At 49.0% G+C, this 20,825-nt stretch overlaps 1 protein-coding gene across 2 annotated transcripts in view; it reads right to left on the bottom strand.

Moving 5' to 3' along the window:
• LOC310707164 (solute carrier family 12 member 9-like) overlaps positions 1-20,825 on the bottom strand; it is a 98,363-nt gene that overhangs the window by 55,471 nt on the left and 22,067 nt on the right. For both annotated transcript variants that reach the window (XM_083504012.1, XM_083504011.1), the window contains exons 6-8: positions 20,056-20,167; positions 7,229-7,386; positions 3,204-3,286 (exon numbers count right to left, since the gene is read on the bottom strand). In XM_083504012.1, the coding sequence (XP_083360138.1) occupies positions 3,204-3,286; positions 7,229-7,386; positions 20,056-20,167 (353 nt within the window). The remainder of the gene's footprint in view (positions 1-3,203; positions 3,287-7,228; positions 7,387-20,055; positions 20,168-20,825) is intronic.

Below are 20,825 nucleotides of genomic sequence, written 5' to 3'. Positions count from 1 at the left end.
CAGAAGGTCCCAGGTTCTGTTCCCCAGTGGCATCGCCAGGAGGGTCTGAGAATGCCCCTGGGCCGAGACCCCTGGAGAGCTGCTGATTGTCAGCATAAGCAGTCCTGAGCTAAGTGGACCAGTGGTCCGGTTCGGGATAAGAGGCTGCTTCCTGTGTTCCTCTGTGGGTCCTGGTTCAGCTGACTGAAAGGATGGCTCAGTCGGTAAAGCATGAGACTCTTTAATCCCAGGATTGTGGGTTTGAGACCCACGTTGGGCAAAAGATTCCTGGGGTCCCTTCCAACTCTACAGTTCTATGGTTCTACAGCTCAGAACCAGCCAGTACGCATCTCCCCCAACTCAGACTCCATATTTCCCCAGGTTGCTGCCCTCTCTGCCTAACTAAACCACAACATCGCTGAGACTTGGATTCACTATCTGGTAATATCTGACCCTGAAATCCGCTTCTCCCTTCACAGAAAGCCTATTTCGTGCAGCGTTGCCTCTCTCCAACCCAGCCACAGTTCCAATTTTACCATCTTGGAGGGGACTGTCATTTTGTAGGAGGCCTTGATGGGAAAGCAGGGGACGCGGGTGGCGCTGTGGGTTAAACCACAGAGCCTAGGACTTGCCGATCAGAAGGTCGGCAGTTTGAATCCCCGTGACGGGGTGAGCTCCCGTTGCTCGGTCCCTGCTCCTGCCCACCTAGCAGTTCGAAAGTACGTCAAAGTGCAAGTAGATAAATAGGTACCGCTCCAGCAGGAAGGTAAATGGCGTTTCCATGCACTGCTCTGGTTCTCCAGAAGCGGCTTAGTCATGCTGGCCACATGACCCAGAAGCTGTACGCCGGCTCCCTCGGCCAATAAAGCAAGATGAGCGCTGCAACCCCAGAGTCGGCCACGACTGGACATAATGGTCAGGGGTCCCTTTACCTGATGGGAAAGGGATTCATTTCCTTCCCACCCCCCAGGGCTATCTTAGCAGCTTCCACCCTGCCCCTCCTGCTATTTGTTGCAACAGCTTCCAAAGTTTGTAGTCCTCATGCTGAATGCTCCATGTGCCTCCTGTCACACCTCGAGGCACAAGATAGCCTCCTCAGCACAATATATTTTCCTCACCTCTCCTTCAAGACTTGCTTCTTTGCTGGGGTTCAGATCAAAAAGAGAAAAAGTTCTGGGGCTCAAACTGCTCTTAACAGCAAGCCCAGCTGCCTAAACCTCAGTTGCGTTTGAGTGCACACTGGTTTTATGCAGCGACGGAGGAAATGCACTTTGCACATTCTCCAGCGGCATTCTTCTTCCTGCATCTTAGAGCTGAGGCCTGTTCCCAATGAATGTAAGCCAGTCCCAGGGCAGCCTTGCCTGCGGCTCCAGGGACACCAGACTCGCTCCTTGCCCTTCCCCAGCTACACATTTGCTCAGATCCGCATCTCCCGTCTCGCCTGTCTAATGCATTTATTCATCTGCACATTTAGAAAAAGAATCCTAACCAGCCTTTTGAACAAAGTGCCCCCCAAAGGCAGCTAATGACAACATAAAACAGATGCCGATAAGGAGGAAAACCTAAGCATTATTTTACAGGAAAGGACGCAGTCACTATCTGAACCATAACGAGAAATGATCGGCAGGAAACAACGAACTTCAACGTAAGATCATAAGGCAAGCCCTCCCGCCTGGATCAGGCCAATCCCCTTAGAAGTTACCTGCTGCTTTGCAGGATATCTTTGGGGGGGGGAAGGCTCAGGAGTAAACCCTATACAAATCCAGAGTGGAGTCCCTAAGGCAGTTGGATCGCACCCTGTACACCTCCCTCTGGCAACTCCTGCCGCCAAGCTGGTGCCAAACATCTTGCTCTGATTTCCTTTGGATCCCCATCAATGAGGCTGGGGGGGGGGGTCTTGCTGTCTGGGCAGTCCAGGACCCCCCCCTCCACATACACGGCCCAGGCTTGCGCCCTGGGGAGGTCACTGTGGTGTTGCTAACACAGCGGTTTGACTTCAGTCAGAGAGCCACGCTCCACTGTCTCCCGATACAAATGGATGCCTACAAATTGTTCCTGTTTTGAACAGTACATGTGGAAAGGATCTCGGGGTCTTAGTGGACCACAAGCTCAACGTGAGTCCACAGTGTGATGCAGCAACAAGAAAAGCTAATGCTCTTCTTGGCTGCATCAACAGAAGTATAGTGTCCAGATCAAGGGAACTACAGTGGTACCTCGGGTTACAGACGCTTCAGGTTACATATGCTTCAGGTCCACTAACCCAGAAATAGTACCTCGGGTTAAGAACTTTGCTTCAGGATGAGAACAGAAATCGTGCTCCGGCAGCGCAGCAATGCAAGAGGCCCCATTAGCCAAAGGGGTACCTCAGGTTAAGAACAGTTTCAGGTTAAGAACGGACCTCCGGAACGAATTAAGTACATAACCAGAGGTACCACTTTATTGATCTATTCTGCATTGGTCAGACCACACCTGGAATACTGTGTCCAATTCTGGGCGCCACAATTTCAGAAGGATGTTGACAAGCCGGGAAATGTGCAGAGGAGGGTGACCAAGATGATCAAGGGTCTGGAAACCAAGCCTGATGAGGAGAATTTGAGGGAGCTGGGTATGTTTAGCCTGGAAAAGAGGAGACTGAGCCCATATCCCGGTCTCTGCGTCCCTGGCTTCCTGGTCCTTTGTGGTCCCCATTGACAAATCTACATTTCCCTTTGAGATCCAGTCTGCTCTCTTCTGCAGCTGCCATCCTGGCCTTGAAGTTGCCCACCTTCAGGGGCCAGCAAGGCAGACCCCACCCTCCCTGTTTGAGAACATTGACTTTCTATATTAATTGACAGTTGCTGTGATGCTTTTAGTTCTCCAGACTTCACTTTTCTTTTGCAACACTGGTTCTAGTGCTGGGGGTTGTTTCATAGAACCATAGAATTGTAAGGTTCGGAGGGACCCCGAGGGTCATCTAGCCCAACCCGCCGCAAGGCAGGAACCTCAGCGAAAGCATCCCTGGCAGATGCTTCCTGCTGGCTTGTTCCGCTGCTCTATCGATCCCCGTTTTATTGGGACAGTGGTTTTTAATCTCTTCTATTCTGCGCGTCGCCCAGGGAGCCATTGTTATTGGGTGGCTGATCGATGGAATGAACAGAAAACAAACAGAAATCATCGTGGTTAAAATAGCAGCATTGGGAGGAGGAAGAGAAGCAGCAAAACCAGGGCAATGGGAGCCAACTCACCTGAACCAGGATCCAGGAGAAGATTACAGCCATCCAGGGGTTTCCATCGTGGGAAGTCCGCTTCGCAGGCCCCAGAACTTTGCCTTGGTTACCAGAAGGGGAACGGAAAAGAGAGAGGCGGCACAATACATTAGAACAAGGGCTTCTATAAAACCGGTGTTTATTAAAGAGAGACAGAGAGCAAGAGAGAGAAGGGAAAGTGACCAGCAGTGCGCAGAAAGCAGATCAGAATCTGCTGCTAGATCTCCAGTAATTTGCACTATAGTTTCTGACTCCCAATTGTCTAATGCTAGCAACGATAGCATTAGACAAAACCACTCGCAATTAGATAAATAATAGTAACTGGGAGCAGGGAACAAGAGAAGCTTTTTTTTAAAAAAAATGCATGCATCCTTGTGAAGTTGATTCGGGCACTGATCTCTGATCTCTGGGATGAGCATGGGCTCAGAGGCACCCTGTTCCTTAATTCCAAATATACACCTGCCTGCCTGAGCCACTTCTATTTGCACCTGGCTCCCTCTGGGGGTTCCAGCAGAAGGTAAAGTAGATCCCACAAGGCTGGCGTCTGCCCGCCCCTAATGGAGAGGTCCACAGCAGAGTGTTGACGCCCGTTTTACTCTATGTTAATTAAACGCTGAGGCTGAAATGTTCCATCAATTAATTGGCTGGCCTAATGGATTGGGGGGAAATCAACTAAAACACACCCCACCTGGATTAATCAGGGCCAAGCTATGTGCTTTTAAGTGAGCAGGAGCAGGAAGTGAAACCAATTGGAGGGGGGCTGCTAGATGCAGACTGGGTCCCTAGTTCGAGATAGGTAGGTAGGGGGGAATTTAACTCTTTGCCACCCTTTATGTCTTGATCTAGAATGGGGTCAGCAAACTTTTTCAGCAGGGGGCCGGTCCACCGTCCCGCAGACCATGTGGTGGGCCAGACTATATTTTGGAAAAAATACAGTCATAACTCCTGTTGAGAACGCTGCGGGTTACGTCTTTTCAGGTTGCGTCCCACGGCGACCTGGAAGTACCGGAAAGGGTTACTTCCGGGTTTTGCTGCTTGCGCATGCACAGACGCGCAAAATGGTGTCACGCGCATGCGCAGAAGCGGCGAATCACGACCCACGCATGCACAGACGCGGGTTGTGTTCTGTTCAGGTTGTGAACGGGGCTCCGGAACGGATCCCATTCGCAACCACTGTACATGAAGAAATTCCTATGCCCCACAAATAACCCAGAAATGCATTTTAAATAAAAGTCACATTCAACTCATGTAAAAACACCAGGCAGGCCCACAAATAACCCAGAGGTGCATTTTAAATAAAAGCACACATTCTACTCATGTAAAAACATGCTGATTCCCAGACCATCCGCTGGCTGGATTTAGAAGGCAATTGGGCTGGATCCAGCTCCCGGGCCTTAGTTTGCCTATCCATGATTTAGATAGTAGGGGTACATGTTGGCAATCTACTTATGGAAGAAGGCACCCCTGGAATCAAACATGATTGTTTCTTTTACAATGCAATAGCACACAGGCACAGATGGGAGGGATGAAACCAGCCACTTCTGTTTATGAAGACAACCGCCCTGCACCCTGTTCTGGCTGGTCCTGAAACACCTGGAGGGCAGCAGGTTGGGGAAGGCTGGCATATGAGCTGGACTGTGGGGTAAAGGTTGCTGAAATGCAAGACCATCAAAGGAGCCCGGCAGAATGGAAGCAGCAGCCCCTTCTCTCAGTGAGCTTATTGGGCTGTTGCTGGGCCAAAAGAGCTCTTCAGAAGCCCTAAGCATTTAAAAGATCTTGGTGCCCCATATATATCTAATTCAAAATATAAACCATAATAAACAGTAAAATAAAATCTTATTTTTCAAAATGAAACGAAACCTAGGTTTCCTAGGTGGAAAATAATGTTTATTTTTGTAGACTTTGTATTTGAAGAAAAAAACCTCCTTCTTTTTCTAATTGCAAAGTCTTTGATCCGAACCTCAAAACTCATCTTACGTAATGAATCTGCTTCTATACTTAATAGAGATAAGGCACCCAGCCTGCCTTGTTGCAGAGTTGTTCTGTTGGGATTTTTAATATACTTCAAGGGAGACAACGAATGCTCAGCTGAGCCATTTGGGACCATTAAGGTTAAAAGAACCCAGCAATGGAAAATTTATGTGGCCCCCCCTTCCTTTGATGCCCTAAAGCACATGCTTATTTTGCTTAATGGCTAATCCAGCCCTGTCAGCATCTCCCAATAGCATATCTTCTCTGGAAATCCTGGAAGGCCTCTGCCAGCCAGGGTGGACAATACTGAGGCAGACGTACCAGACGTTCAATATATAAGGCAGCGTCCCATGTCCCCTGCCCTGCTGGCAGCAGTCTTTGAGGGTGGGCTACATATCTGCCCAGGAGCAGAGCCCCGTCAACAGGCCCTGCCAGGCGAGGGCAAAGGCAAACCAACCTGATTGGCGGTTGCCCACGCAGCCCACCAGGGAGGCAGAGGACTCCGAAAGGACGGCCAAGTGCTGGAACAAGGGAGCCGCTGGGGAGAGCCAGGCAGGGAGGCAGACAGAGCCAAGCAGGAGATAGAGGAGAGGGCGCAGAGGACTGACAGGCAGAGCTAAGGATCTTCCTGACTGCAGAAACAGCTGCGTTCAGCAACAGCCCCCAAAGAGTATTAAGGCATGGAGTGTGGCTACGTGTGTGTAGGGCAACTAAAAGACCAAAGGTGGCGGGTTAATTCCTGTTCTGCTTTGTATTTATGTACTGAAACAATGATTGGTTTTATTTTGCAACATCAAATTTATTCTGCGTTTGCTGAATTGCTGGTTTTTGTCCTTTTTTTGAATCTACTGACATGCTCTTCATTTTGTGTATTTGTACTTTCAATGCTTTTGTCTTTTGATGTTTTGAACGTTTGCTGTGAGATGATAGTGCTTTGTAATTGTTTCACTGATTATTTGTTGATTAATCTATACGATTTATGTTGCATTTGTGATGTTCTGTTCAGTTGTTGTTATTTACTGTTTGTGAGCCGCTTTTGAGATTCATGTGAATGAAGTGCGGCATAGAAATATAATCAATCAATCAATCAATCAATCAAATTAGCTCAGTGTGGAAAAGCTTAGTAAATGCAGCCAATCAGAAACTGGTACCCTAGATCAGCCTCCCCCAGCGTGGTGCCCTGCATCTGGCTGTGGATGATGGGAACTGTATTCCATAAGAGATCCAGGGAAGCTAGGAGACGCTGCCCCAGACTGTGGCCTTGGCACACTGGCACTGTGCCCTGACAATTCAGGGCAGCAATGCTTCCGTATACCAGCTGCTGGGAACGACAGGAAGGCTCTCACGCTCAAATCCTGCTTGCTGGTTTTCCACAGGTATCTGTGAGAACAGGATGCTGGACTACATGGGAACTGGCCTGATACATCATCATCATCATCATCATCATCATCATCATCACCATCATTTATTTATACCCCACCCATCTGGCTGGGTTTCCCCAGCCGCTCTGGGTGGCTTCCAACTGAATATTAAAACCAATACAGCATCAAACATTAAAAACTTCCTTAAACAGGGAAGTTGTCTTTTAAAAGTAAAATAGTTGCTTATTTCCTTGACATCTGCTGGGAGGGAGTTCCACAGGGTAGGCACCACCACCGAGAAGGCCCTCTGCCTGGTTCCCTGTAACCTCACTTCTTGCAGCGAGGGAACGGCCAAAAGGCCCTTAGCGCTGGACCTCAGTGTCCAGGCTGGACGATGGGGGTGGGGACGCTACTCCAGGTGTACAGGACCGAGGCCATGTAGGGCTTTAAAGGTCAGCACCAACACTTTGAATTGTGCTCGGAGCCACAATTTGGTGCATTGGGAGCCAATGAAGATCTTTCAGGACCAGTGTTATATGGTCTCGGCGGCCACTCCCACTTTCGGCTCCACTTACGTTCTTATGTTGGTCCATGCCTGCCTGCCAAGGAGAGATGTTGCTCAGGCATCCCTGACGCAAGATGTAGGCCCAGGCAGGCAGAAGGTCAACTCACCAAAGAGGTCGTCCTTGGCCAACGCGTAGAGGATTCGGGAGGCCCCGATCAGGTTGCTCATAGCGGCCGACAGAGTCGAGCAGTAGACGCCAATGATGACGAAGGGAGGCCAGATGTTGATGTCCCTCAGGAAGCTGTAGTCCCGCTGCAGGAGGAGCCTGAGGGGTGAGAAGGTGGAGACTCATGAGAACGTAGCGGCGGCCAGATGGATCAGGCCCACAGCCCATTGGGCCCAGCATCCTGTTCACACAGCGGCCAAGCAGATTCCTGTCGGGAACCCGAAAGCAGGATTCGGGAACAAGCAGGCAATTAAGGATACATCCTTTGACAACAGTTAATTCATGGAATTGTAGGGGACCCGTGGGGTCATCTAGCTCAACCCCCCGCAATTCAGGAATCACAGCTAAAGAATCCCTGGCAACTGGTCAATTGGTGTCTGTTCATGTCTCTTTGTTGCAAACTGCTCAAGGCGGAATACAGCAGGACTCAGTCGTCAGAGCGTGAAGCTCTTAAATTCAGGGTTGTGGGTTTGAGTCTCAGGTTGGTCAAAAGATTCCTGCATTGTACGAGGTTGGGCTGGATGACCCTTGTGGTCCCTTTACAAATCTATGATTTTATGATGCTTTTTTAATGAAAAAGCAGTCTATAAGTGATTTTATAAACCTAAGATGCCATAGGGACATTTTGCGGCAGAGTGATGACCCCATCCTCAATCTGGGCACGAGCTTGGGAGAGGCTCCTGTGTGCTTCTCGGGGAGACAGCTTGGCTGAACCAAGCCGGTTGCTCTCTACAGCTCTGACATCCCAGACTCCAGCCAGTCCCTCTCCATCTGAGCATCCGAAACGACCCCCTCTGCTTTCATCTGGGGTGAGGAATCCTGGCCCCCTTCCTGCTCCATTAGGCTCCAAAATGAGCCCCTTAGGAACACTTGCTGGGGGAAAGTGCCTTCTGCTCTCAGTCCATTACAGGGACGATCCAGACCCTGCAGAGAGAGGCTTCCAAACCCGCTGGGAGAGCTCAGTCAGCAGAGCATGAGGCTCTGAATATCAGGGTTGTGGGTTTGAGCTCCATGTTGGGCAAAAGATTGGGTTGGAGTTGGACTAATGACCTGCGTAGCCTCTTCCAACTCTACAATTCTATGATTGTAGAAAGAGACAAACTGATTCCCACCTTGGCGAGGCCCTTGTGCAGAATTCCCTCCTGGAGCAGAGTCAGCAAGAGGTCAGGGAAGCCCCAAGAGGGCCGGGCTGTTTTGAACATAGGTAAAGGTAAAGGGACCCCTGACCATTAGGTCCAGTCGTGGCCGACTCTGGGGTTGCAGCGCTCATCTCGCTTTACAGGCCAAGGGAGCCGGCGTACAGCTTCCGGGTCATGTGGCCAGCAGGACTAAGCCGCTTCTGGTGAACCAGAGCAGCGCGCGGAAGCACCGTTTACCTTCCCGCTGGAGTGGTAACTATTTATCTACTTGCACTTTGACGTGCTTTCGAACTGCTAGCAGCAGGGACCGAAAAACGGGAGCTCATCCCGTCACGGGGATTCGAACTGCCGACCTTCTGATCGGAAAGTCCTAGGCTCTGTGGTTTAACCCACAGCGCCACCCGCGTCCCGTTTTGAACACAGCCCAAATCAAAAGCAGACTCAAAGGAATCTGCCATGCACCCCTGACCCCATTTTATTTGCTGCCGTGCCCTTAAAAGAGCAGCTTGTCCTGCAGATACAGTCATACCTTGGATTACAGATGCTTCAGGTTGCATTTTTTCGGGTTACGGATGCATCAAAACCCAGAAGTACTGGAACGGGTTACTTTTGGGTTTCGGCGGTCATGCATGCACAGAAGCATTAAATCGTGCTTTGCGCATAAGCGCTGAATTGCAACCCGCACGTGCACAGAGGGTTGCAAATGCTGCGGGTTGCGAACGAGCCTCCCGCACGGATCACGTTTGCAATCCACTGTAATCACGTTCCCCTCCTTGCAGGAAGACGTTTGGAAGGTCAATTCCTGCCAATCAAGCTGGTTTGAGAAGCACGCTGAGATGGCCTCACATCTGCATGGCCAGTTTGGTAAGCCAGCATGCTCTGTACGGTCAAGGCCTGGGCACCCCCCATAAGAACACAGAGGCAGCGCAGCATAGTGGTTTGAGTGTTGGGCTACAAACTGGGAGACCAGGGTTCAAAACCCCACAGGGCCATGAAGTCCGCTGGGTGATCTTTGGCCAGTTGCTGCCTCTCAGCCTAGCCTACCTCCCAGGGCTGTTGTGGGTGCTGGGGAAGGATAGGACCATGTGCACCACCTTGAGCACCTTGGAAGCATGTTTGGACCCATAAGAGCATAAGAAGAAGCTGCTGGATCAGTACAGCATCCTGTTCTCACAATGGCCAACCCAAAAACCCAGTGGGAAACCAGCAAGCAGGATTTGACCACAAGAACAACTCTCCCCTCCTGGGGTTTCCAGCTACTGACATTCAAGAGCATCGTTTGTTGCCTCCAATTGTGGAGACAGAGAGAGTCATCAATAGCCCTCTTCTTTTAAAGTTGTCTTGCCTCCTGTGGGAGGGAGTTCCCCAGGTTAACAGTCTTCCCACACGGAGTGCCTCGAACCCAGGAGCTGCGCTGTCATTTGCCGGAACAAGTAGCTCATCATCTATGAGGATTCTTGCCAACCTGGTGCCCTCCCCTCAGATGCTTTAGACTACAACTCCCATCAACCCGAGCCAGGATGGCTGATGGGAGTTGTAGTCCAAAAGAGAGAGTGGTTGGCAAAGGATGATTTATCCTGAACGAGCCATTGATCCGATCGAAGGTGCTTGGTCAGTCTCGCGGCTGACGGCGGTCGAGGATCCGCTTGCCCAAAATTCAGTAACGGAAATAAAAGGAGAGAGAAGGCAGAACTTTCCTTCACACATTAAACTATACAAATGGCCGGGCCTTAATTGGATTTTAACAAGAGGCAGTGAGCAGGTGGGAGATAAATTAGCACGGGCTATCAACGCCAGTGTCTTTGGGCAATTAATACCTAATTACCCCCAAATTGATCGCTTTGCTAATAAGCGCAGCAGAGGGGGGCGGGGGGTGCAGGTGGGACTGGTGTAGCAGGGAACCAGTTTGACACCCTCCCCGCGCCCCAGTTGGTGGCTCCCAAGGCAGCAGCACCCACGGCCAACACTGTAGAGTTGGAAAGGGTATTTAAATATACCTTTCTAAAGAAACTAGAGGCCTTTCTCCTGGGCATGGTAGGCCAATTGGTGCTAAAGAAGGATAGAACTTTCTTTATGTATGCAGCAGCAGCAGCAAGAATACTTATTGCAAAGTATTGGAAGACACAAGATTTACCCACTCTGGAAGAATGGCAGATGAAGGTGATGGACTATATGGAACTGGCGGAAATGACTGACAGAATCCGAGACCAGGGAGAAGAGTCGGTGGAAGAAGATTGGAAGAAATTTAAAGACTATTTACAGAAATACTGCAAAATTAATGAATGTTAGAATGATGTTGGACTGAAGTTAAGTGGTTTTTAGCAGCAATGTTAAAAGGAATATGTAAAAATGGATTGTTAACAGGTGATAATTTAAAGTTATTATATTTTAAGATAAGAGATTAAGATAAAATCAAAGAGGGAAAGGATTTGCTGAACTAACTAATTTGAACTGGAATACAAAAAGGGAGGTGTGAGGAGGTCGGGGAAACAAGCAAATGAAAGATAAGACATGGAAAGACTAATATGTTTTTAAATTGTTTTTATCTTGTATTTTCATTTTTTATTTTTTTTCTTTATTTCTTCTTTCTTTGTTTGCCTATTTTTGTAATATGTTGAAACTTTAATAAATATCTTTTTTTAAAAAAGCAACACTAGAGTTGGAAGGGACCTGTGGTGTCATCTAGCCCAACCTCCTGCAAATGCAGGCATCACAGATGGAGAATCCCCAAAAGATGGTCATCCCACCTGTTTCAAAGGAACTTCCAAGGGGAAAATGTCTTGAAAGAAATTCATGTTTTTGAAGGAATGTGCTTTTTGACAAGGACGTTCTGCAACAGCATGATGAAATTCGCCATATTCCTGTTTTTTGCTGCACTGATTCTTGCAAAGTACGCAAGTGCTCAGACGTGTTGTCAGGGGTTTAGGAGCAGAGGCACGGGCAAGGGAGGAAACAGAGAGCGAAGGGGAGGAGGCAGAAGAAAAGATGAGTGATGACGACGACCCGAGATCTCCTAGTCTTTCCAGTGAATCAGAGGATTCACAGAAAGGAGCACCAGTGGCCAGGGCAAGGGGGGAGTCTAGGGGGGCACCCCAGGAAGATAGAGCCAGAGGGGACTCAGGGGAGAGCAGCTGGAAATCGGGACCAGCGTCACCGCCAGGAAGCAGGGAAGAGGAAGGGAGCCAGGGGGGAAGCGCTGGCAGCTCACCACAGGAGGGAGGGCATGAGTCAGGAGTGGCCACACCTCCATCGGGGAGCGAAGAAACGGTTAAGAGGAAAGTGGAAGGTTGGGCGCGCGCGCCAAGTTCAAATGCAGAGGAAGGCGGCGCAGTAAGCAGCCCCGAAAGAGAGCCAGGTCCTAAAGCCCGGCGCAAGGAGACAGGAGGGTCCGGGTCAGCGTCAGAAGAATCCCGGAAGGAAGAAACCCCGGGGGGTAGAGGGACCCAGAGGAGGACAGTCAGGCGGAAAAGGTGGAGCAAGGCTAGGATATTAAGTTGGTGCACACGGGGCGGAGACTCAGACGGAGCTTCGCCGATCTAGCTACTAGACGTAGAGTTGCGCGCAGCAGCGTGAGAATGGAAACTGTAATTCAATAAAGACTTTTACTTAATGATCGCTGGCTAGCGTGATCCTGTGTGAGCTAGGATCTTCAAGCAGCTCTGACACGTGTGTTATCAAGAGTCTGATTAATGAGAAGGTCCATTCCAAAGTGTCCTCAATCCTCGCGAAGGCCCACCTGATTTGCCCTTCAGGGTACCTGGCCACTGGATGTGCCTGTAGAATGGCTTGTGGTTCCTGGTACTGCCTGTCACTGCCAGTGTGCCAACATTGACCAGACTGCAAAGTGGCCATTGTTGGCTGATGTCTCCTCAACTCCCTGTTGACTCCAGCTTCTATGCTCAATAAACATGCACCTTTAATTTTTTTAAAAAAAGAACTTCCATAGAAACTCCACCATCTTCTGAGGTAGGTGGGCGGCCATCTGTCAGGGATGATTTCGCTGAGATTCCTGCATTGTAGGGGGCTGGACTAGATGACCCCGTGGGGTCCCTTCCAACTCTAAGATTCTATTATTCTGGCCTGTTCCACTGTCAAACAGTTGTAGCTGCCGTACAATTAAGGACTAGATGTGGCGTTCAGAGCAGACACCTCTCACTTGGCAGGCGTGTTTGGCATGCTTCATGCTCTCACTGCTCCTGCGGGGATGGAAGCACTGCTAACAGGGCAGAGCAGACTCTGGAGTCTTAAGGGAAGGAGCATAGCTCAGTGGCCGAGCACCTGTTTGGCATGCCCCAAGTCCAATCCCCAGTGACATCTTCAGGTAGAAAGGAAAATGCCGCCCATCTGAGTGTCAGGAGTTCAGCCTACACTCGAGTAGGACCCTGGCAGAGACACATGCTTTCTTCTGCCTGAACATCACAGCAACCGATGCCAACCGATACCAGCACACTTAGGGATCCGCAGAGTTTGTGCCTAGGACCCTCATACCTACAGGACCGCCTCTCCCGGTATGCCCCACGGAGCACCTTAAGATCCATAAATAGCAACACCCTAGAGGTCCTGGGCCCTAAGGAAGTCAGATTAGCCTCAGCCAGGGCCTTTTCAACACTGGCCCCGGCCTGGTGGAACGCTCTGCCTCATGATCAGATCTGATTTCTTTCTGCAGGGCTGTAAGACAGAGTTGTTCCACCTGGCCTTTGGTTTAGAATCAGTTTGATTCCCTCTCCTCTCCCCTTTTTCCTTTCCCCTCCTGTGATGGAACTCCTATTTGGGGACTTCCCTGGCTTTTTTCTGGCCCATGTAGGACCAGTCTGGAAAGTTAGCCTTGGTGAAGGCTTGACGTTTTCATCCCCCGAAAAAGTTTTTGATTTGAGTTTCCATTGAAATGAGGCCGTATTTTAATGTTTTAATGTTGTATTTTAATCTTGTTTTTAAGTTGTATTTCAATCAATTTGTTTTATATCGGGTGTTAGCTGCCCTGAGCCCGGTCTTGCCTGGGGAGGGTGGGGTATAAATAAAAATTATTAGTATTATTGTTATTATTATTATCTCGCGTGACAGACCTCAGCAACTCAGCATTTTGGCTAATCTACTTTATTTACATCTAAACACACACGGAGCACTGCAACATGTCTCCCCCTCTCTTTTTAGCATCAGACAGCAAAGAGAAAAAGAACAAAGGACAATAGTCCCACTTCATGGAACACAGTAACACAAACATCCTGTCTCCGTCACTTCCCACTCTGTGGAGTCAAAACATACACCGTCATGTGATAGACAACAATCCCATGACTGCAACCATGGAGCAGGAATTCTAACACTGAGACCCTGGAGAGATGCTACCAGTCATAAGAACATAGGAAGAGCCTGATAGATCAGGTCAATTGCCCATCAAGTCCAGCACTCTGTTCTCACAGTGGCCAAGCAGATGCCTGTGGGAAACCAGCAAGCAGGATCCGACCACAAGAGCAACTCTCCCCTCGTGTGGCTTCCAGCAACCAGCATTCAGAAGCATTGCTGCCTTCAACTATAGAGGCAGAGCGTCCCCATCGTAGCTAGAAAGGTAAAAGGTAAGGGACCCCTGGACAGTTAAGTCCAGTCAAAGGCGTCTATGGTGTGCAGCGCTCATCTCGTTTTCAGGCCGAGGGAGCTGGTGTTTATCCACAGACAGCTTTCCGGGTCATGTGGCCAGCAGGACTAAACCACTTCTGGTGCAGCGGAACACCGTGACGGAAACCAGAGCAGTGCACGGAAACACCATATGCCTTCCCACCACAGTGGTACCTATTTATCTACTTGCACTGGTGTGTTTTCGAACTGCTAGTAGCCATCAGTATCCCTCTCCATGAATTTCTCCAACCTTTTTTAAAGCCACTCCAGTGGGTATTTGCATGGGCAAATAAATAAACAGCTCAATTGGCAGAGCCTGAAATTTTTAATCTCAGGGTCACGGGTCCAAGGCCCACGTTGGGCAAAAGATTCCTGCAATAGAGGGAGTTAGATTAGATGATCCTTGTGGTCCCTTCTATCTTGACAGTTCTATAATTCTATGAAACGAATAACCTGCCCTTAAAGGCACAGCTACATATCAACCATAACCTCTGGCTTTTCCTTCTCTATCAGGGCTGCCCCACGACAATCGTCCTTTAGCCGGGATGGTCTGGTTGAGAGCTGTCGCCTTTCTTGGGGTGTGCCTCCACCCCTCCCATCTTTCTAATCACACATAGCAGCCAACCCCCCTTACCACCCCCTCCCCAAAATAAATTCCACCCAGGGGCAGAGCAGGGCATGCCTAAGAAAGCAACAGGAGACAAACGGGGCCCCAGATTTCATTTTCGTGCCTTTCCAATAAGCTCATGTTGATTTGATATCAGGGTCAGCCGGTTGGGGGTGGGGGGAAGGAACAGGGGACGGTGAGGCCTATTAAACCTCTCAGAGCGGAGGAGGGATGAGTGGCGGGGAGGGAGGGGGGCAGGTGCATGTCATGCGCGGGGGCCTCGCAAGCTGCCCTGTCCCCTGTCATTATGAGCAATGACCATGCATTAAGGTATTAGAACATGACAGCTATAATTCTAGCCAATTCCTGCCGGCTGCCCCGCCACAGCCGCGATTTATGGCAGCACTTTCCAGAGCAGAAAATTAACAAGCCATGCTCTCTCTCTCTCCGAGAACAAGGCAGGCACACAGGCACACATGCACCCCACCTGAAAATCCGACACCGTTTGCAAATGCACCAAGGGGCATGATCACCAGTGCCCCACCTCCCTGGGCACGTCTCCAGCCAAAGCTCAGGTTCAGAGCCTTGCTCCCCCGGGGTTTTGCAGGGGTTTCAGGGGGGAAAGCACTGGTGTCATTGTGTTAGGGGGCACTGCAGACCCACATGAAAGCGAGCCAGAAAAAATAATGGCAAGGCAGGTGGGAGGTGGCCCATTGGCCAAGCTGTGAGCTGAGGCTTGTGCCTTGGTGACTGCAACACACTCAAAGTGGGACTTCCATTGTGCTTGATCTGGAAGCATCAGTTAATATTGGATGCTGCAGCACAATTGCTGACAGGAGTGAGGACTTGTCAGCATATTATGGCACCTGTAGCTCAGAGATCTGCACTGGTTTCCCATTTGCTACTGGGCCAAGTTATTAGGATACAAAGCCTTTTGGAACAGTTTACCCGCAAAATTGCCTGGCCCCATATACGTTCACTCAACTGCTTTGATCAGTGCAATGGCATTGCTACCGGTGCCATTTCCGCATTTGTAGATGGAAGATACCCCTTCTGCATTTGTAGACTCACTCTTTTAGTGTGGCAGCACCTAAACGCCCCATACCTTCACTGCATGCTTTTTGGCACCGGCTAAAAACATCCTTGTTCAGACAAGCCTACCCAAATGTTTAGAAAGTCGATGCAAGTTCCAGTCTGTTTTCCTTCTATTGTTATTTTAGCTTTTTGAAAGTCTTAAATTTTTGTCATTCGTTTTTTGCAAACCGCTTTTCGGCTGCTTTAAAGAAATCAAGCAGTGCACACATTTTATGGAATAAGTAAATAAAGAGGAGTCCAGAGTTCAAATCTCGTCTCGGCCACAGATTAAATAGGCAGCCGTAGCCAAGCTACTGAGCCTCTCTGCCCAAGTGCTCTGCTCTCAAATTTAGATGTGATATAAAAAGCCAGAAGAAGGAAGGGAGGAAGTCGGCTCTTAGGAGCAAATATAAATGTAAAATGTAATACAATATGTGTATGTGGAGTATGTAAATGAAAATCAATAAAGATTATTATAAGAAAGAAAAAGAAATAGTACTGGCTCCAACTCTGTGGCTAGTAGCCAGCAATAGCCTTATCCCCCTCCATGGATTTGTCTAATCCTCCTTTAAAGCCATCCAAGCTGGTGGTTGTCACTGCCTCATGTGGCAGTGAGTTCCACATGCTGTGTGAAGAAGTGCTTCCTTTTATCTGCCCTATCGGTAGCAGGAATGGTAGCAACAAGCAAAACCACGCCTTAAACCTGCCACCAGAGTATGCATGGCGGAGATCAAGGTGCGCTTATCTTGCAATGGGTTGCCAAATCCAGAAAATTTCCTGGGTGCTTAGCTAGCCACTTGGGGGAGGGTGGGAGAAGGGGAAGTGGGCAAAGAGAGGCAGAATTGATCTAGTGGCGTGGGAAGGCCTCGCTCTCGCTCCCTCCTGCGCCTGGCATTCTGCCACGTCAGTTCTGATTTGGAGTCTTCCGTGTGCACCTGACCTGCATCACCCGCCTTGAAATCTCTCAGAATTGGTGGCAGGGGCAGGTCAGCGCAATCTTAGCCACGCTTAACGTTATGCTTCTGTTAGCCACAAGAGAGCGGGTGGGTGCAATCGCCGGCAGATAGAGGAAATTGTGTTTGAGTGCCTTCCCATGCCCTTGGCGGGGGGGGGGGCAGATTACCACAATCAGCCGCCTGCCAGCCTACTTGAGGTTTCTGTGTACAACTGGGCTGCACAAATCTCCAAAGGAGGGAGGGGGGGCTAATCCAGGTGACAAGACAAGGAAGCCTGGGACATCCGTTCCCGAGGGGCTGGACGTATAATCCGGCACACAAAGAGGCGCAGAGGAAAAACAAGTGTGAATTAGGAAGACGGCAGATAATAAGCCTTCATGCACGAAGCAAAACGGGCAGCGTCAAGTGAGCAGAAAGTCAAAGAGCTGGTAGAGAAAGGAAGTTCTCCCTGTTGCAACCAACTGAGCCGTATGAACCCACTTGGATCCTGAAATCATCCTCCGAGCTCCTTCTTCGTGTATCTCCTCCACAAGAGGGCAGGAGGGTGGCAACATGAGAACAGGGCCTTTTCTGCAGTAGCTCCCCATTTGTGGAGCCTGGAGCCCTCATTATCCACCTTTAGGTGACAGGCAAAAACGTTCCTCTTTAACCAGGCCTTTGGCTGATTGGCATCCAATGCCCTTTTAAAACGTGTTGTGGAAGGGGGTTAGACTATTGGGTTGCCTTTGTTTTTATTATGTGTTTTCTTTTTCTTAATATTGTGATTTTATGAGATCTACAGGTATAGGGTGGTATACAAATTTAAAAATAAATAAACATAGCCTGCCCATTGCCAATCACCCAAGATCAGTCAGCAAGACCCAGACCACAGAGCACAAGAAATGAAATGAAATTCCTGCCACAAACAAACACAGGAAGACAAATTTATGGAGGGCATAACTATCAAGGGCATCTAGACCTCATGCCTAGCTCCCTGCAGTGAACGCCTGTTGCTAGGAATCGCGGGTGGAAAGAGTTCTGTTCTGCTCAGGTCCCGCTTGCGAGTTTTCCTAAGTTCTTCTTATGTCCTTATGAAGAAACCTTAGCAAAACAACAACAAACCTATGATTACGTGAAACATGCTCAATAAACACACAAGACGTAACCGGCTGTACAGTTGTGCCTCGCAAGACGAAAAGAATCCGTTCTGTGATTCTCTTCGTCTAGCGGTTTTTTCGTCTTGCGAAGCAAGCCCATTGACGGATTAGCGCTATTAGCGCTATTATCGGCTTTTAGCGGCTTATCTGCTGATCGGATCAGCTGATAAGCGGCTTAGCGGCTTAGAAAAGGGGGGGGGAGGGAAAAAACCAGCAGGAAGTCGCAAGACATTGTCGTCTTGCGAAGCAAGCCCATAGGAGATTCGATTTGCGAAGCACCTCCAAAACGGAAAACTCTTTCGTCTAGCGAGTTTTCCGTCTTGCGAGGCATTCGTCTTGCGGGGCACCACTGTACTTTTAAATAAATGAGGTATACTTCATTGTATCAAATTGTAGATTTCAATGGAAGTCCAATAAAGTTCAACGAAAAAAGCAGAAGACCCAGTGGATTTCCGGAATATTAGCCTTGTTTCGCCATCCTAGGCTTCGTCAGTAGCACAGGCTCATATGTAATATTACAGGATAGTGGATCTTATAGCATAGCAGTGGTTGCAACCACTATGCGCCTGTGCTACTGATGAAGCCTAGGATGGCGAAACAAGGCTAATATTCCAGAAATCCTTGTCTGAGACTCTGTGAAAGGATTCTGTGGAACTGTAAGAACCCTGCATGTGGATTATTGGACTCTTTGAACAGACAGGTGGAATAGACACTTATACATGTGTGGACCTTATGCATGAACTGAGTAGAGAATGAACTGAGCCACTGGGTCTTCTGCTTTTTTCATTGAACTTTATGAGACTTCCGTTGAAATCTACAATTTGATACAATAAAGTACAGTGGTACCTCGGGTTAAGTACTTAATTCGTTCTGGAGGTCCGTTCTTAACCTGAAACTGTTCTTAACCTGAAGCACCACTTTAGCTAATGGGGCCTCCTGCTGTCGCCGCACCGCCGGAGCACGATTTCTGTTCTTATCCTAAAGCAAAGTTCTTAACCTGAAGCACTATTTCTAGGTTAGCGGAGTGTGTAACCTGAAGCGTATGCAACCTGAAGCGTATGTAACCCGAGGTACCACTGTATACCTCATTTATTTAAAAGTACAGCCGGTTACGTCTTGTGTGCTTATGGAGAAAGCTTGCATTGAGCCAGACCGTGAGACCACCTAGTTCCATGTGTGCGCGCTCTCTCTCTCTCTCTCTCTCTCTCTCCCTTATATGGCAGCTGGGCTCCAAGGTTTCAGGTATGACTCTTCCCCAGCCCTACGTAGAGATACCGTTGGGGATTGGACCCACAGCCTTCTGCAAGCAATGCAGATGCTCCACCACTGAGCTGCAGGTCATTCCCCATATAGAGAGAGCCACACAGCAGTACATCAAGGGAGAAAACAAAGCTGCGATCCTCGTCCCTCACACTCTTCCTTTCTAGCTGCAGGGAGGCATTCTATTCTGTGAAACACCCTGAGATCTTATGATTGGGGGGGTATATCAATCTAATTACCGTATTTTTTGCTTTTTAAGACTCACTTTTCCCCTCCTAAAAAGTAAGGGGAAATGTGTGTGGGTCTTATGGAGCAAATGCAGGCTGCACAGCTATCACAGAAGCCAGAACAGCAAGAGGGATTGCTGCTTTCGCTGCACAGCAATCCCTCTTGCTGTTCTGGCTTCTGAGATTCAGAATATTTTTTTTCTTGTTTTCCTCCTCCAAAAACTAGGTGCGTCTTGTGGTCTGGTGCGTCTTATAGAGCGAAAAATACGGTGATAATAATTCCTTCCCACCTGCGAAGGAACTTTCAAACATGTACAAAAGAACGACTATCTCATAATAATAATAAAAATAATAAATAATAAATAATAAATCATATGATGCCCCTTTGTGAATAAGCTGGTCCCAAGCTTTAGACCTCCCAAGCTTTAGACCTTAAATGCCCAGTAGGGGAGGAGAAGAAATTAAGTCTCTAGGCTAACCTGAAACTATGAGGTCTGCTCAGCTCAGGAACCCCTTAGACAAACCCGGGATAAGTCAGCTCAGTTTCTCTGCCTTTGAAATGGGAATAATTCCAAAATCGCTTTAACAAGGGATAGAGCTGCAAGGATAAAATGAGGAGATGATGCCACCTGCACTGAACCCCAGTACAGGGCAGGTTTCAGGAGTCTTGGTCTGCTCATTATAGCTGTTGTTTTAAAGGGGGGGAAAGTAAAGAGCTATGGGGTAGGAGCTCCCCTGGCGGCCAGTAGCAACGCCTACCTGTCGCAGGTGCAGCTCAGCAGAAAAGCCAACAGGTTGTACACGATGTAGGTGAAGATCACAGCTGTGATCGTGCCTCGTGGGATGGAGTAGCTCGGCCGCTTCAGATCCCCTGAGGAAAGGAAGGAGGACAGGATCAGGGACATCCCGGACGGGGGGGACGGGGGACCTCCATATCTCCCAGGCCAGAGCATCCCGCTCACAAAGTGTTCATTTTCCTTATACCTAGTCAGACCACGAACATAAAAACACGAGGAGAGGCTGCTGGATCTGGCCAGTAGCCCACCTGGTCCAGCATTCTGTTCTCACAGTGGCCAACCAGATGTCCATTATGGGAAACCCACAGGCAGGAGACATATGCAAGAACCCTCTACCCTCCTGCCATTTTTTCCAGCAACTGGTATTCAGAAGCACTGATGCCTCAGCTGCGTAGGCAGACCACAGCCATCCTGGCTAGTAGCCGTCAATAGCTCTCTCCTCCTCCGCGAATTTGTCCAATCCTCTCTTAAAGCCATTCAAGTTAGTGGCCATCGCTGCTTCCTGTGGGAGGGAGTTCCACAGGCGGGGAGAGGGGGGTTATTGGTTTGTTTTGTTCTGGAAATTATGGTGTATTTTGTGTTTTCATCTTGTATTTTTCTAAACCACTCTGAGATCTACGGATGAAGAGCGGAATACAAATTAAATTTAATAAATACAGTCATACCAAGTTGCTTCAGGTTGAGCGTTTTTGGGTTGCGCTCTGCAGCGACCCAGAAGTAACGGAACGTGTT

Source organism: Podarcis liolepis (assembly GCF_965112155.1).
Source record: "Podarcis liolepis genome assembly, chromosome: 5".
Taxonomy (NCBI): domain Eukaryota; kingdom Metazoa; phylum Chordata; class Lepidosauria; order Squamata; family Lacertidae; genus Podarcis; species Podarcis liolepis.
The sequence above is the reverse complement of the archived record's forward strand: the minus strand, read 5'-3'. Positions and strand labels throughout refer to the sequence as shown.